This window comes from Fusarium falciforme, chromosome 2 (genome assembly GCF_026873545.1).
Source record: "Fusarium falciforme chromosome 2, complete sequence".
NCBI lineage: Eukaryota > Fungi > Ascomycota > Sordariomycetes > Hypocreales > Nectriaceae > Fusarium > Fusarium falciforme.
Window position 1 is genome coordinate 3,861,912 of NC_070545.1, and position 17,187 is coordinate 3,879,098.

The window sequence follows — 17,187 nt, forward strand, 5'->3', positions numbered from 1 at the left end:
AGCCTGTCAGCGTCGAGTAATTACTCATCGTCGCTCAGCAAAAGCAATAGTAGTGGCAGGGACAAGTGAGACTCGGCTGGGACGGCGCGTGGCGGGCGGGTAGCAAGTCAAAACTTGAGGTTGGGGGCAGGCAAGACAACCCAGGTAAATGACCCAAAGTTGATGATGCCGTGGTGGGTGGAGGGCAGTGAGGCTGTGGTGGTGGTGTGAGCCGGGATACGTGGGTTGCCGCTTTGGGTGCTTGTTAGGTGGGCCATCATGTCGTGTAGGCGTGGGGAGCATCATGGCTACAGCTGGGATACAGCGTGGGAGCGTGGGATGCCAGTAATAGCTCCGATGGGCGGGCCAACCCAAGCCGCTTGGCTTCGGCCGCCGGAGGAGACGTAGGAGAGCCGCCGAGATTGATGGCGTCACGACTCTGCCGCCTCAAAGTACACCAGTCCCTCCTACCCACGGCGAATCCACTGAGCACTAACTCTGTCGGCACATCTGGACTAGGTATAAACGAGGGCAAGGCACCAAATCCACGACCAGCCATCACATCCCACGAGGGGCCACACCGTGATCACTGCTGGCTCGTGGTGTCCGAGGTTCCGTTCTGGGCAACCTGCTTGATCACACCGGGGCCAGGATCGACGAACCAAGGCCCACAAGGGAAAAGCTGGCCCCTCTTGGCACTGTCGGACTGTGATGTCGGGGTTCAACGGCCCCAAGGGTTCCTGAAGAACCGTTGCAGAAAGGGCTTAAGGCGGCTATTGTGACTGCGAGAATCGGGGCCAGTAAGCAGGGCGCCAAGATCGAGGCTAGATGATGAAATAGCTTGCCGATGAGAGGATCGCCCTGAGCGAGCGATAACAAAGGTCTTGATCATCGGAACCGAAGTCGCTTCCATTGGGCAAGGGACCCTCAACGGTTCGACCCGAGCTGAAGGAGAGCCCTTGTCATGATGGTTGTTCGCGTCGATTCATCGACCCATGTGCTTGATCTTATCTAACGTAGCTGGCATGACACGGCTCGTGACTTGGTAGCGGCGCTGCGCTTGTGCGTGTCCCAGCAATGCCATTTGAGGCATCCGGCCACGAGGTCAAACAGGTGCGTGTCTCACCGATGTTCTGTTGGTAGACGAAGTGGCGCCCATGATGAGTCTGCAAGGAGCCGAGAAATCAGAAGCCGGGATTCTCTGGCACGGAGAATTTGGTTTGGTGGTTTGAAGGTAAGGTACAGGATGAAGGGGGTAAACAGAGAGGGAAGAGGGGTGTGCGCGGGATGATGATCGATGACACGGGATATGAAGATGAGACAGCACCAGGCGACAATGAGTGGTTCAACCAGACTGCTTCTGATGCAGATCGAGGAACTGAATATAAGCATGAGACGAATAGCTTGGATGGAGGATGTACAAGTGCATTGGGTTTGGAGCCGTCTCAGTGGGCGCTCTATTACCTTAGCTACGAAACGAAAAGATTGACTGTGAATGGAGGAAAGGAAGGATGCGATGGCTCGTGGAGCAAGCCACAGCGCATGTCAGGCAGGAAGAAGGTGTAATGATGGCTCAGACGCGAGGTGGTGATGACCATGGCAAGACGAAACGAGACATGACGTTGGTTGAGATGAGGAGAAGAGATGGGAGGAGAAAGTGATTGCGGGGACAATGCGGGTAGGAAAGTGGGAAAAGAGAAAATGACCGGCAAGACGAGACGAAATTATGAGGCTCAATAACCGAACGATGCTCGGTCGGCACAGGCTCGGATCCCCGAGACAGATGCGGTTCCGGACGACAGGTGTGGTTTGGAGGTTGAGGTAGCAGCACTAGGAACAAGGCACGTCGTAGCGGTGTTGGAGTTGAAGCTAAAGTCGACCGACATGACAACGGCTCGATGTCAGAAGGGAAGGGAAGAAACTGTTGCGGTCACGCAGACGACAGCCGTCGGGCTAGGCCGGGAACGAGATACACTCAGACCTTGCCTGGCCTGGCTGAAGCCGTGCACAAACGTGCGATGGGTGGATGCAACGACAACGCTTGAGTCGTTTTTTTCGTGAAGCAAGGGAGGAGTGGAAGAGCGGCGTACGGCGACGGCGGCGCCTAGCGTCAAGAAGCGGTCGGTAGTCGCAGAGTCGTCACAGGCGGAGTGGTCTTCTGCCGATGCGGGATGCGGACACGATGGATGGATGGATGGATTCCGGCGGCGCGGGTGGGTGAGGATGGTAGATGCCGTGATGAACGCTGGTGATGGTGGATATTTTGTCCATGGGCATTGATGATGTAAAGTGGAGAGGGTGGTGTGGGCTATGGCCCTATGGGCGTGGGAAAGTCGTGGGGTTGGCGACCTTCCTTCTGTTGATCCAATTGTTTTGAGATCCATGAAGTGGCTTCAGGTTACCGTTCATCTCCTTTCAGTTGTTGGAGCACGTCCCTGAAAGAACCGCCTTTAGTCACTGGCAGGAGACGATCTAGTTTAGACGTTGTTAGCGGGTTATAGGGCCATCGAACATCCTCGGAACGATGGAGGTGAACTCAATTCGCCTCCTCCTTCAACCTCCCGTCAAGCGATTGCCGTATGGGCTCTGTACAGATCGCGGAGAGGAACCTCTTTCCTGTCGTATGCCTGGGCGATCTTCAAGCCTAAAGCCTGGGCAAGCATGTACCTTCCAGATGAAGCAAAGTACTCCTTCGGCGCTCCAGATGCACTGTAGCCACTTCAAAAAGAAAAGAAAAAAACTCCGGGCATCCACCGATGCGTCCATCAAGTACCACAAAGGGATCGCCCTTGGAAACTCGCCGTTCCTCTCTACGCGGCCGGCGTCTGTTCACCTGCATCTTCTAGTTCGCCGAACAGCTTCAACCGTATTCACGCACCAGGACAAAGGTCAGACCCATGTGGACCGAAACCCCAACGATCCTGGGCGCTTCGGTACGTGAACCCCCAAGCAGAAGGAGAAGCAACATCTCCAAATCCTGCCGAGCAGTTGAGAAACCACCCTGGGCAGTGGCTTTCCAGCTAATGTTGCCATCCATGTTTGTGATTACCGGGATCCGCGATGGGAGCTACTGTAGGTACTCGTCCCTTCGGAACGGGAGTTGGATGCGATGCTCTGCTGGACGAACCAACAAGTGATCTACCTCGACCATGGCGTTTGCCCAAGGGTTCTCGGCCTAGGCGCCCATAGCGTGGGATGGGAAGCGGGGATTGTCTGACAGAGCGTGGTGGTGAAGGAAAAGAAACGGAAGAAATCTACAGTACCACGTCGTCGTCGACGGAATCGCCTCTTCCATGGCCATGCCACGGGGAATTCCATCAGCCAAGTCGTCCCATGCCTGCATAGTAGCTCGATATTCCTCCCCCTCCATTTCTGTCCTTGCGACGCTGCTTGCATGCCCGCGGCCCGGGGTTAAGCACCGTCTTCGGGGCTTGAGACGGGCTTCAGAGCCAGATTCTGCTTCTCTTTCCGAGTTCCAACGTCCCGTCCTTTCGCTCTGAAGCGAAATTCTCCACTTGTTCGATCTATTCAACAAGTCTGCAGCAAGGCTATTCCTCACTTGAATCAGCCCTTTGTATGCCCTTTAATGTTCCGCCAGGTGTAACTGCATTCGCTAACGGATGCACAGAGGAAAAAAAGAGGTCCAACTCCGAGGTCCAAAAAGAAAAGAAAATTTTTCAATTCCCCTCCTGCTCCTCGGCTCTCATTCGATCGGTATCTGTTCCAAGAAGAAAAAAAAACAGTCGAAACCGCAGGGGTGGCCCGGCCCAGGGGCCCAGTGTTGAGGGACCCCTGGTCCTCTCGGGCGTCGGTAACCAGTCAACCTCGCGCTTGGTGCTTGACGCTACTGTAAGTTGCTAATTAGATCTTATCAGATCCGGTTTATCAGATCATCAGATAATTCCCTCATCTCCACTCTGGAGCCCAAATCCGCACCGGTCTCCCGTTCACCCTCTGACCCCCCCGAGGAGGCCCCCAAAAAATCCACCATGGCCTTCTGTCCGCCCTGTAACTTATTCGCCGCCCTCGGTCGACATGACTGTACAATACACGGATCCTCGTCAAGCTCGCCAATCACGACCTCGTCGCCAACCCCATTCCTCTCGCTCGTGCGGGACCACCCCCTCGCTCTCCTCGAACGACGTTGCGAGAGCTAGATGATCGGCTCAGATGGCGCCGACGCCGTCTCCCTCCGTCCTTGGAGTTCGTCAGGTTTCGGTCCCACGATTGACTGTTACGTGGGGACTGTGTAAAAGTTTCAGGGGAGGAGAGCCGTCATCGGCGCCGGCCAAGGCGTTTCGTGCCCTTGCCACGAGCCCACGATCCCACGGAGTAATAATAGCCCCCCAAGACTTGGCCCAGTGGACTGGCACTAACTGAACTGGTCCCTCCTCACTGGGCCAGCTAAGATCACAAACATGGTCTCCGGCAGTGACACCATCTGCTCCCTTGAACTTACAAGGACCCAGAGGGCTAACCAAGCCCGCGCTGGGTCGTTCCCAGGGCTTTTTACATATCTTATCTGATCATCCTAATCGATCACCACCGAGGTCGCACCATCGCCGCCGTGTTCGTCGACCGTCTTTGCCCTCCGCGGTAGATCCCTGACCAGCTCTGTCCCAGTGGTCCCCGACTCTCAACAACCCCCACTCCGCCGGTCCGGCTCCTCCTCAGGACGCAAGCTTCACGCGTGGCCATGACCACCCCACTTTGATGAGCGAAGCTGAAGGAGATGGCCGACAAGAATGAAGGTGAGGGAGCTGCGAGTGAGTGTCTGAGGGCAGGGATCAATCACGGGAAAGGCAAGGAAAGCAAAGGATACAGGCGGAAAGACGCCCTGTCTCTATAGGGCGCAGAGAACATGCGCCCAGAGCCAAGTGATATTTACACCTAGTTTTGAGTGAGAGCTCTCGCTGTACACATACGCAAGCACGCAGCAGACGAGATGCCTCGTCGTACCCGTGCGTATAGGAAGCATCAACGTGGAGGCACAGCCAGTCCTTTCCCTTGCCTCCCGTCGTTTCGATGCCGTCAACGTAAAAATGCCCTCCCACTCAGCCCATCTCCTCCAGACTCCGGCCGTCTCATGGGCCCTGACTTGGAATCCCTGCCCTCTCCTCTGCCCATATGCTGCCCATCCTTGCCGCTTTGAACCTTGACTGCCGGACTCTACCCACGCCGCCACGCATGCCCGGAGGGTCCCTCCACGCCCGGGGCCTGTGACGAGTTGGGAAAGCTGTTGCAATTTTTTTCCTGCCGTGGCCCGGCACGATGCTGTTCGGAGATGACGGGTGGGATGCGGCGCCTTGGGGGGAACACTCTCTCACTCTCAACCACAACGGGGCAGCGCTACGGGACTTCACGGTCCCTCGAGTCCCTTGGACCCGTTAACGAGGTCCACGGGAGGGTCCACGAGGCATGCCGCGGCCGTGGACGTGGACGTGGTCACGGAGGCGTCGACTGCGCGACATTTTTTTCTTCTTTCCCTTTGGTCCCCTTGCGCTCCATTGCAGGCAGCTCTGGTAGTTTGGCGCTTTCGTCCTTGCCTCATGATACTTGCTTGACCTGCCTGCTTCCTGGCAAGCCCCTACCTGGTAGAGTAACGATCCAAGACAGGGCCTGCATGAGGCAATCCCTGGATCCCCTTGTGTGTAGTGCTCGTCGAGCACTCACTCGTCGGCTAAACCTCCCGTCCCAAGGGGGGTCAAAGAGCCGCTTCGGAAGCGCGTGCGTCCAGCTCTCCATCAGTGTCGTTCACTAACAAGCTCCTCACAAGCTCTGATGACGGATCTTTTTGAGGATCTAATCCCCCAAGGGACAAGATACATAGATGACAAAGGAAGGAGAGAAAAAAAAAGAGGCCCTTGGCTTACGGGACCCATTCAAGCTAGAAGCTAAGGTCGGCGCTTTTCAGAACAGAACGGATTGGATATCCACGCGCCCCCTCCATTTCCGATCCCACCCTCGCCCTCCACGCACACCGCAGACCGACCTAGTCAAGCTGGGCTGGGCTACTCAGGCTGCTGGATGCTGCTGCTCACTTGCGTCTTTCTATCCCAAGCATAGCTCCATCGGCCGTCACCACTCCCTCCCACGCAATACTTGCTTGAACTTGCTTGGTTTCTTGCCTTGGTGCTGCTGCTGCTTTTGCTGCTCCACGCCCAGGACGGCCGGCACTGGACAACGACGAGGCATCCAGAACCGGCTTGGCTTTAGTGGGCTCTTAGCTGCGTCCTTCCCGGCTCAGTAGTGTCTCCATTCCATGAATCCCTTCTCCCCCTTCCCCATGTATCATCGAGAAGGTGTATTCGTATGTACGTGCGGCGGACCGTGGTTGTATTAGCATCCCCATGGAACTGACGCCAATGTACCTCAACCGCCTCATGTATGTACCTAGTGGTGCCGTCGGTTCGCGCAGAGCGCCGGTATGCGTTCTTTGATGTACCTCGTCGCTCTGAACCCGCACGCCCGCGCTGGCTCGCTGACCCAGCCTCGCAGCCTCCTCCAGAGTTGTGTACTTGGCCGCTGGTTCTGCTGCGCTGCTACTCCTCATGGGACCCGTAGTCTTAATTTGCTCCGAACTGAGAAGTGGCACGCAATGGGCCGGATGGGACTAAGAGAACGCTGTCGCCTGTAGATCCCATCCCCGACTTGACTACAAAATGCCCATATGTCCCCCCCATCCCCGAGGCCTTGTGTCCGTCTCCTCTCCTCTTCTTCTCCATAACCCTAAGGCCTTCTCCCGAGAGAGACATCTCAAGAGCTTCCTTCATCATCTCAAACTCTCTCCCATCGCCCGAGATCCCATCCCACCTGGTTCGCTCTTGTTCCGTTGGTGTTTATACCCAATTGGACCACCAAGGAGACCTCGCTTGACCTCGTCACACTCCCGTTGGTCAAGCTCAACCGCGGAACTGCCACGCTTCTCTTGTGGCTAGAACTGTCAAGATTCTCTCGTGCGGAACGATAAAAAGCAAGCAACCCTCTTTTGTAGCCGGTGTCATCCGTTCCGGTTCGCTTTTAAACTGGACCTTCTGCTGGCCTTGTCTCCCACGTCACGACTCACGAAGCAACGACTCTCTGTAGGCGCATCTTTTTTTATAAAAGGTCGCCTTGCCCTCAATTCCCACTTCTTTTTCACTATCTAGATATATACCCCTTCACTACTCCACATCTGGATCCCAATTGCTACTGCCGCCACCATGACTCCCCACAGCGAGGTTTCTCTTAACGGCGCCGAGTCCGCCCCGGCCCTGAACGGAACCAACGGTACCAACGGTACCAACGGTACCAACAGTGCCGCCAACGGTCATCACGGACCTTCCAACGGCACCACCAACGGAACCACCAACGGCAACGGCAACGGCAACCATGCCGCCCCCGTCACCGGACCCCGAGTGCACAAGGAGCGCTCCAAGTATCTCGAGGCCGCCCCTGCGGATTCCGAGTTCGACCTCATCTGCGCCGGCTTTGGCCCCGCCAGTCTTGCTGTCGCCGCCGCCATCCACGACGCCCTTGCCGAGGGCCAGAAGCTCACTCCTGATGGCTCCGCCCCCAAGGTCCTGTTCCTCGAGAAGCAGACTCGCTTCGCCTGGCACGCCGGTATGCTCCTCCCTGGAGCCAAGATGCAGATCTCTTTCATCAAGGACCTTGCCACTCTCCGCAACCCCCGATCCGAGTTCACTTTCCTCAACTACCTCCACTGCCAGGGCCGTCTTGTCGACTTCACTAACCTGAGCACTTTCCTGCCTGCCCGTAACGAGTACGAGGACTACCTCCGGTGGTGCTCTTCCTGGTTCGACCACGTTGTCCAGTACAACAACGAGGTGCTCTCCATCTCCCCCGTCGACAAGGAGGCTGGCGCCGTCAAGAACTTCATTGTCCAGGCCCGCAACGGCAAGACCGGTCAGATCCAGTCCTACCGCAGCCGACATGTCCTCGTCGCCGCTGGTGGCCAGGCTTCGCTCCCCAAGAGCCTCCCCTCCAAGCACCCTCGCGTCCTCCACTCCTCTCAGTTCGCCAACTACGCCCCTCAGATCCTCACCAAGCAGAACGCTCCTTATCGCGTTGCCGTCATTGGTGCCGGCCAGAGTGCCGCCGAGATCTTCAACAACGTCCAGAACCTTTACCCCAACTCCAAGACCTGGTTGATCATGCGCCAGGAGTTCCTCCGACCCAGCGACGACTCTCCTTTGTAAGTTGCATCATGAAATTCTAGGTATTTCTTGCTAACCCGAGCAAAGCGTCAACACCGTCTTCAACCCAGAGTACATTGACAGCATGTGGCCCCGATCTGCCAATGCCCGTCAGGCTCTGCTTACTGAGGCCCGCGCCACCAACTACGGTGTCGTCCGCCTGGAGCTCATTGAGCACCTCTATGAGAAGATGTACGACCAGAAGCGTGAGATTAGCGACGACGAGACTCAGTGGCCCCACCGAATCCTGGCAGGCCGCGAGATCGCCAGCGTCGACACCAAGGGCGACGTCCTGGAGATCAAGGTGCAGAACGTCCAGGACGGTCCCCTCGACGGCTTCGTCAACGAGGAGATCCTCGAGGCTGATCTTATCGTCGCCGCCACCGGCTACAAGCGCAGCGCCCACGTCGACATGCTCAAGGACGCCTGGTCCATGCTGCCCAAGACTGTGTCGGGACGCACCGAGTTTGGCAAGGGCGTCAACGGATGGAACGTCGAGACCCCCGAAGGCGAGCGCAAGATCGCCGTCGCCCGAGATTACCGGGTCAAGTTCTCCCCCGGAGCCGTTGCCGACAACTCTGGAGTCTGGCTACAGGGCTGCTGCGAGGGTACTCACGGGGTAAGTTTTGCTGCTACGTCAGAGTGTAATTATGCCTGTGCTAACTGCGTCTATAGCTGAGCGACACCCTCCTGTCTGTCCTGGGCACCCGCTCGGGCGAGATTGTTCAGTCGATTTTCAAGCAGTAAAAGCGTCACGACAGCATGAATGAATTGGTAGTATAATACGGGTAGCAAGGGCAGCGAAAATAGTCGGCCGGACTCGATGAGCAATCATCCGGCCTGGTCATTTTTATATCCTACTTTTTCTTTGAATCATTTATACCGCGATTTTAGCACTCAGAATGGTGGATTTTCAGTTCAGTTTCTTTTTGGTGTTTTCTAGACCTGGATAGGGCCCCAAAGAGGGCATCAAAAACAATTCGACTCTTTCACTATGAACACTCCTATTATGCATTGCTTATCCTCGACAATTGATCATTATCCAGTATCATCATTATGTTTGTCTGGAAGATCACTTTAGGCTCTCCCTCACTGGCTACAGTACGATTAGAGAGCACCAGCCATCCAGGTCAACCGTTCTGAATGTCTCAGGAACATGCAACACTACCGAGATGCTGCACGTCGCCCAATCTGGCTCCTATTCGACATCCAGGCGTTTTCTTCTTTAGCCAGCCTGATTACTCACCCATAGAAACTCGTTCGATGTTCCCTTTATCCGCCTCGGACCCCGTCGTCTTCCGCCGAGCGTAGCATCTTCTGTAGGTCACAAAACGGTCAGACCTTCTAGAATCGGCAATGGCTGCGGTAATCTTTGGACATGGCGATGACATCGTCCGGGCCGAGCACAAGAACGTGTCAGGAAAAGCATGGGCTTGGCTGCGCGCATGCGGTGGCTCATGAGCCTATCACCACCGCATCCCGCAGGTGTCCGTCTCCGGGCAGCTCCGAAGCCCACCTTGTATCTCGTGAGTTGACGAGCATGCTTGTTTCAGCCGTATCTAAACTGAAGAAAAAAAAGAGATGCTAAAGTCTGGAGATGTGATGCGCAGCGCAGGCGGTGGACTGGGCACCCTGGCATCCCTCCATTTCGCTACAACCCACAACGCGCACGCCCACTCAGGACACGGATTTCCACCTTTGCTTTGCTACTGGGCCTCGCCACGCACTCGCTGCATGACGGGCTAATGTACGTAAAGAACCTGCAAGAAATCTCCAAGGCCAGTGAGTGACAGACAAGGATGCGTTTTGGACGCCGCCCAGAGCGGTTTAACCCCCGGCTACAACCTACCTATGTATGTAAGGGAAAGTTTGACCAAGTAGCAATAGGAAGTAAATTCCCTCGGGTCCAGGCCCTGTTTCGAGTTCTATCTGACTGAGCAGTAAGAGAGCCGAGTTGACAGGGCTGTGACTCCTTGTCAACTGCTGTACTGTGCTGTGCTGTGCTGTGCTGCAACTCTCTTTTCAGGCGCCTCTTTTTCTGACGCCTCTTGGGTTTGTTTTTTCCCGCCTCCTCATGCAAGGACAAAATGCCATCCCATTGCCTCGGCTCCGTGGCTCTTTGACCTGTGAACAGTTCAGCCCATGTGCTGTTAGCGTTTGTGCCCAGGACAAGGGCCATAGGACCCCAGGTAGGTAGGCCTGGCTCTTCTTCCAGAGTGCCCAGAGAGCTCTTGCCCGGAATGCATCTTCGTGTGACGCTTCGGCGAATTGTCTGTCGTATCGTGTCGTGTCGGGGTGGATTCGATTCTAACCAGGGGGTCAAAGATGGTCATAGCTGGCCAGGGTCATGAAGCGAACGAGCCTTTTTTCCGTCCTTCCTTCCTTCTGAAGCTGGGATTGGAAGACTCTGTCCATTATTCATCCATCCCGTGACGCTACGCTCCGAGACTGAGACCAGAAGCCGAGAGGAGAACCCATCCTCCGGCCGGCAAATGACCCCATCCTTCGTTGACGTATCGCATCGATCGAGTGGGACGGAAAGCGGAGCGGAGTTTTGACTTGACAGCGCGGGCAGGCTAGAAGCTATCCATTTGCAGCCAGCCAGCCAGCATTAATCACGGATCGGATCAGCTCAGCAGCCCAGCACACGCAGCGCGGACGCAGCCCAGCCCCAGCCAAGGCACACGACTCTGAGAGGTATCCAATCCTGACCTCGGCACGCCGTCCGTCAGCTACGCGGATGACAGCCTGACTGACGACTTACTGGCTCTCCCCCCGCGGGACTTGTATTACGCTACACTACACTACCTTGTCTACGCTGCCATGCGGCGGCTCGACGGCGCCGGCGCCGGCTCTGGGGCTTCGGGTCCAGCAGCGTCGCCGTCACCTCAGCCTACTGGTACTGGTGCTGCTCCGCCACTGCAGCGTCTTCCCGTGAATCCACGTCGACACAAGGTTGCTCCAGAACGGCGCAAACGCGTTGTAACAGCGTAAGTCGAGGTTTGAGTCTCTTTAATCTGCCTGTCTCTCCCTTCATGTATCCACCACAAGCCTCCATCCATCTACATGCATGTCCCAGATTCCGTAAACACAAGAGATCTTACCCTGTCTAACATGTCGTGTCTCTCCCAAGGTGCAATGCCTGTAATATCCGCAGAGTACGCTGCTCAGGCGAACGTCCTTGTCGCCAGTGCAGCTCGTCCTCGCGTGAATGCGTGTATCCCGTGCCCGTTGAAAAGGTCACCATTACGCGTTCTGAGCTGGAGGACCTGAGGCGCAAGGTCGACCTGTACGAGCGAGCCCTGCAGGATACGGTACCCGAAGCCATATCCAGCGCTGTGCCTGATGCCACGAGGCGCCACGAGCTGCTCGGCTTACTTGGTCGTTCGGATCCTTATCAGGCTACTGGGGGGTTGGCCGCAAGTGAAGCAGCCAGGACGCCACTGTCCAGCGTGCAGCCTGGTACTATCGCTGTGACGACGGCTGTAGATGGTCAGGTTCAGCTCGTCCGGGCACCATCTGAACTCCCTCCGCCTCAGCAAACCGACCTACAACGGCAATACCAGCAGCATCAGCCGTTACCCCAAGTTCAATTCCAGGACACCCCATTCCCTCAGCTTGCCGCGCCCCCCATTGTCCAAGTTCATCACCATCGACAGGACGATGAAGATGGCGTATCGACTGAGGGCCGCTTGCTTCACGATCCTGATGGACACGCCCGCTTCCTCGGTGAGACGAGCGGCGCGACGTTTCTCGACTACTTGAAGGAATTCATGACAACCGTCCTACCTCTGGCATATCAGAATCTTCGTCCAGGTTCTGACGGCAGTGCATTCTTATCCAGCCTTGGCCGCTATCAAACATACGACTCACGGCCTTTACATGACCGAGATGTCGACCCTTTCTGGTTCCCTCCCCGGCCTGAAATGGAATATATGCTCTCCGAGCTACGATGCTTCCTCCAGGACGGTAACGGTAACTGGCCAAGCGGAGGTATCTACTGGTGGGGAGATCTCTCATCGGCGCCCATCCTCCCTCCCATGGAACGAGACACTCCTCTCGCCCGCTTAAACAAGTGCCGCCATCTCGCCTTCTATCATACTGCCTTTGCCGTCGTGTCCCAAGCCACAGCGACACCGCCCCAGGACTTGACTGTAGACTCTCATCTGAGCGAATACTACTTCAGTCGTGCCCGCCTTCTTCTAGGAAACCCCCTCGACATTACACGGTTTATCGGCAACGAGGTGTCGACGTTAACATTAATGGGCTTCTATCTGATCGAGATGAACCGTCGAGATGCCGCCTACATGTGTGTTAGCAATGCCATGCACATCAGCATCATGCATGGAGCCCACCGAGTATGGGCAGACGAGGGTGGTAAAAGAGTCTTCTGGACACTCTACGTCCTCGATCGATACTTGAGCTGCCTAATGGGACGCCCCCCTACTATCATGGACGATGCCATCCGACTTCAACTTCCATGCGACGCCCCGTAAGTCAGAACCAAGACCTCATGAGCAGCTTTTGTTGACTATTTCATAGAGGAATGCCTCCCGCCGATGGCCTGAAAGCTCATGTTGAACTCTCGCGTATATCAGGCCATATTGTGTGCAACACGTATCGTGTATCTCCATGGGATGGCAACACAGGGCCGGTTAGGAACCTTGAAGAGGCCATCAGACTGCTTGACGAGTGGAATATTAATCTCCCTCCTTCTCTCCAACTCTCAAGTAACGGGTTGAGTGATGATCCAGCTTGTTGTCTGCTACACATGAGCTACAACCAGGCAAGTCCCAATAACCCGCTCCACAGTTGGATCTGCGACTAACACCTGTCTGAAGTTGATCATATTAACCATTCGACCCCTCTTCTTCGCGGCAGTGAAGAAGTCATTCGCAGAAAGACTAGTCACACGACAATGTTCTCTCCGTTCCCATCCCCAGCTCCCTCAACTCAAACGCTGCACCGCCGCAGCAGACCACAACATCCGCCTCGCCCGCCAGATCCTAGCCCTCAACCACTCCCGGAAGCTCCTCCAAGCCGGCCTCCACTTCATCTTCAACGCCGCCATATGCTTGATGCTGCGGGAGCTGGTAGTGGATGACGAGGTCGCCGAGCCTAGGGATAAGAGAGTCCTATGTCAAGACCTAGACTTTGTCATTGCCAGGTTCGAGGATGAGAGTCGGATTGGGAGCAACTACGGTCGAGACTGCGCAACGGTTCTTCGAGACCTTCGCGTTCTCGTTGGACGCCTCCGGACACCAGTCGACAGTAGCCTTGAACCTCTACGCTCCAACACCATGCCACAGCAGTCTGCCACCACGACCTACGATCCGATCGAGAACCGGACCACGGTAGACATGGGACAACAATGGCCGGAGAAGTTGACTTCAGAGGCCCTCCAGCAACCGATTCTCGTTGAGCAGGGACATATCCTATATGATGAGCTGGTCTCTTGGATTGATGGGGATTGGCAATCATACAGCGGATATCTCATTTAACATTTTACATATAAAAAGGCATTTAGGAACAACAAGGGAGGGTTAGCGGTGCTTCCAGGAGCGATAGAACATCATTCAATAGCTGTTTGATAAGTACATAAGATTTAATAGCCTTCACAATCTAAGTGTTCAGAGATGGGTTGACCCTCGCTGCCCTTCACCTCACTCAGCCCAAGACCATACCTACCCTGGGGAATGACACTGAACCAAGTCCTTATACTTGTCTTGTCTTCTTAAGCTCTTTCCTTTGGATCGACAAATATGTAATCGAAGAACTACGACGGCCCAAGCTGCAAGTCAAATCGGGTTGCCCAACATAGGACATCGAGGAGCTCCCATGGGTGGCTTCTCCGGTCTGGATGCCAACCACCATTCACATCATATCACGAATGCGATGTTTCCAGTAAAAGGAGTAACGCGTAATAAAAGCAAACCTGATTCACTTCAAACAATATCCATAAATGACATGATAATCCTGCTGTTCATTGTAGAAGACCCCCTTCCTAGCATATCGTTTAAATCCAACATTGCGCCAGTTTATTCTTCCTCACAAGCCTAAGCAGATACTTGCCCAGATATTTGTGTCGTAGAATTCACGTAGAAAAAGGAAAAGAAAAAGAAAAGGGTATGTCCCTCAAGAAATAGACGATGCCTCCCTCTCCCTAGTTCTACATGGCCTTTCTTTCTTGTCCCAAAAACTGTATCATTTCCCTTTGTCCCATAAACACCGTCGTTAAGCAGCAGCAGGCGCTCCTGCCTTGTCGTTTGCCGTCTCCCTCTCCAGGAGGGTTCCAAGATGTTGAAGATCTTCTCGTGCGCGAGGATCTCGCTCAAAGATCTTCCGAACCACCTCCCACTCCCTTCGTGACATCTGCCACGCTTGGGGGAGGATGAACTGAACCGTCGGAACACTAATCAGGGGTCCAAGGATCTCTTGAGCCATAGCGGTACCAGCCTGCTGAGCCTGGTACTTCTGTGCCTCCGACATCTCTGTCGGAGCCGGCGGCTGGCTAGCTGGGGGCGCAGTTGGTGCTGGGGCCGCAACTGGTCTGGTATGAGGCGGCTGTGGGATGGGCACCGGTGTCATCGAATGCAGGTGAGGTGGCGGCGAACTCTGAGGGAATGCTCCCTGGGGCGCCTGAGGTGTTGCTGGTGAGAAGGCAGGACCTGCTGACGCTGTCGAGTTACTTCGTTGAGCATGCCCTACCGGAGTTGGTGACCCCTGTGCGCTCGCATCTTGTTGATTCGGTGCATTATCCTTCAGTTGCTTAAGCTGTTCAGGATCGTTGCGATACACAAAGACCGCCAACAACATCGGCTCAGTGCGGGTCTTGGGGATCTTGTTGTCAACAAGGTTGAGCATAAACTCGGGATAATTGTCCTCTCCAGGGGGAACTGGCACGAGATATGTGTCTCGCACATTTCCTACAACCTTGTCCCCGACTACACCATACCGCTTCTTGCTCACAAAGTAGTCGATGAGAGCGTTAAACTCGGCATGCGAAGCTGGAGACACGGGTGTAATGCTAACAACGATGATATCGGTGAAGCTGCTGTAGCGAAGACTACAGAGATACTCTATGGCACTCTGCTCCGTGATGCGGCCAGCCACTGTCATTCGTCTTGGAATCAGTTTCGACCATGGTCCAACCGCGGCAAAGTTAGCGCCGCCGATGTGCTTGGCCGTTGCTGGGAAGTCCGCGATCGAGCTCATAGCCAACGCACCCCGCCAGATAACGTCGGGGTCCTGGGTCTCCTCAGTAGGAGAGTACGGGGGCGATTCGTTCTCCTCTTGGAGCATCCGGTCTACATCAGCATCAACACCCGGGCCATTAGCCGGGGCTATGGGAGCCGATGGACGGCGATTCTGAGAAGCAGTCGGAGACTTGACACTCGAGAAGACCTTGGTGATATCAAAATCGGGATGGCTCGGTGATCGTTGCTTATCGTCATGTTGTGCTGGATGGGAAGCGAGGTCCGGCTTGTCTCCCCCGACAGGCTCTTTCTTAACGGTCTGAACCGGTGGGCGACGCGGACCTGCTGGGAGAGGCACTGGGGCGTCAGTAACAAACGACTCGTCGTCGATAACCTCTTCGCCCTTGTGAGTTCGTCGTACACGAGGTCCTGTTTCGGATGTGTAGAAAATAGACTGCTTTTCGGCCTTGGCTTTCATCTCGGCAGTCTGCTTCTGCATCTCTGACGAAGCAAGCTGCTCTGATGTCATGACCGCCAGGCCCGAAGGCGAAAGGGTCCTAGCCAGAAGCCCATGGCACAGTTCCGGGTTGTTCTTGAGGTTGAAGGCCAGTGTTTTGACCTGCTGGCTGTACTCCTTCTGTCCCTTGGTCACAGGGTGCGTGTCAAAGACGGCCCGTTCGATTTGTAGAGCGAGTGTCTCGGACTTGGACTCGATCGTGTTGCCCTCCTCGAGCTGGAGGTTGCCTTGCTTCTGTATTGAGGTCAAGACATGCGTGATGGACTTGTTCAACGCCTTGGCTGGTCCCATTCGCTGGTTGGGTAGCTCTCCGATCGCCTTGGCCAGGTCTGCTGGAGGCGTGTAGGAGACTGTAGGTACAGGCGCGGCTTCGTTCTCGGCTACGCGGCGGATCTTGGTCGTCTTCACATGCCACTCAGGGTTAGCAACCGGACAAAGTCCATACAGGATACCAAAGGGACGACTTACCTTGCCATCAGTATCGTGAGAGTCTTCTCTAGCCTTTCGTTTCCCAGACTTGGTTTCCTTCTTCTCTTTGGGGGCATCTGGCGCCGGAGACGGCTTGGCCTTGGACTTGTCCTCGTCCTTGGTCTCGCTATGTCGCTTGCTCTTGCCTTTGCGACCGCCGCGCTTCTTCTTCTTGGCCTCTTCATGCGCTTGACGCCGGGCCTCCCAAGGCTTCTCTCCCTTAGCCATACCGTCAAGGAGCTCCTTATGATCTTCGGGTCGGCATTGTTCACACCAGTAATGCTCGGGAATCTCGTCGTCAAACGAGCTCACTCCGACGCAAACGTTGTGCTGCCACGCGCCGCAGGTTTCGCAGGCGATCCAGGCCTCGCCAGAATCCTCGTCCTGCTCAGTCGCGCCGCAGACGCAGCGGATGAGCTCGTCCTCCTCATCCTCTTCCTGCCCTTGCTGCTGCTCCTGTTCCTGCTCTTGCTCCTTGGCCTTCTTGGTCTTTTTTGTCTGTCGTCGCTTGGGGACGGTCGCCGGTTCAAGTTCGTCGAAGGATTTGGTGTGCTGGCCCTTGGTGGCGCGCACCGATCGTCGAGGTTCTGCTTCGCCTGAATTGCTGTTATTAGTTGATCTGTTGGAACGGCTGGTTTTGCTGGTTTTGTCGCGCTTTGGGGGAGGAGCATCGTCCTCAGCACCCTTTAGGCGTCTAGACGAATTGGCGGGTCGTTGTCGCTTACCGGACATGGTGTGAGGTGTGTGAATGTGTGTGTACAAACAGCGGTCTTCAAGTGGGAGGCGCGTTCCCAGGTCGGGTGATAATGTGTGAATGGCGGCGCAGTCGTGT

General features: G+C 55.5%; 3 protein-coding genes across 3 annotated transcripts; 2 read left to right on the plus strand and 1 right to left on the minus strand.

Moving 5' to 3' along the window:
* Window positions 1-7,181: 7,181 nt before the first annotated feature.
* On the plus strand, window positions 7,182-8,921 carry NCS54_00311300 (L-ornithine N(5)-monooxygenase; the record flags this gene model as incomplete). Its single annotated transcript, XM_053148698.1, has 3 exons — window positions 7,182-8,173; window positions 8,223-8,793; window positions 8,850-8,921. The coding sequence occupies 3 exons, from the start codon at window positions 7,182-7,184 to the stop codon at window positions 8,919-8,921; spliced, it is 1,635 nt and encodes a 544-aa protein (XP_053004673.1).
* Window positions 8,922-10,997: 2,076 nt separating this feature from the next.
* NCS54_00311400 (Zn(2)-C6 fungal-type domain-containing protein) lies at window positions 10,998-13,675 on the plus strand (the record flags this gene model as incomplete). The annotated part of the gene is made up of 4 exons (XM_053148699.1): window positions 10,998-11,164; window positions 11,308-12,666; window positions 12,717-12,960; window positions 13,016-13,675. 4 exons carry the CDS (start codon window positions 10,998-11,000, stop codon window positions 13,673-13,675), a joined length of 2,430 nt encoding a protein of 809 aa, XP_053004674.1.
* Window positions 13,676-14,408: 733 nt separating this feature from the next.
* NCS54_00311500 (Transcription factor BYE1) lies at window positions 14,409-17,087 on the minus strand (the record flags this gene model as incomplete). The annotated part of the gene is made up of 1 exon (XM_053148700.1): window positions 14,409-17,087. The coding sequence occupies one exon, from the start codon at window positions 17,085-17,087 to the stop codon at window positions 14,409-14,411; it is 2,679 nt and encodes an 892-aa protein (XP_053004675.1).
* Window positions 17,088-17,187: the final 100 nt, after the last annotated feature.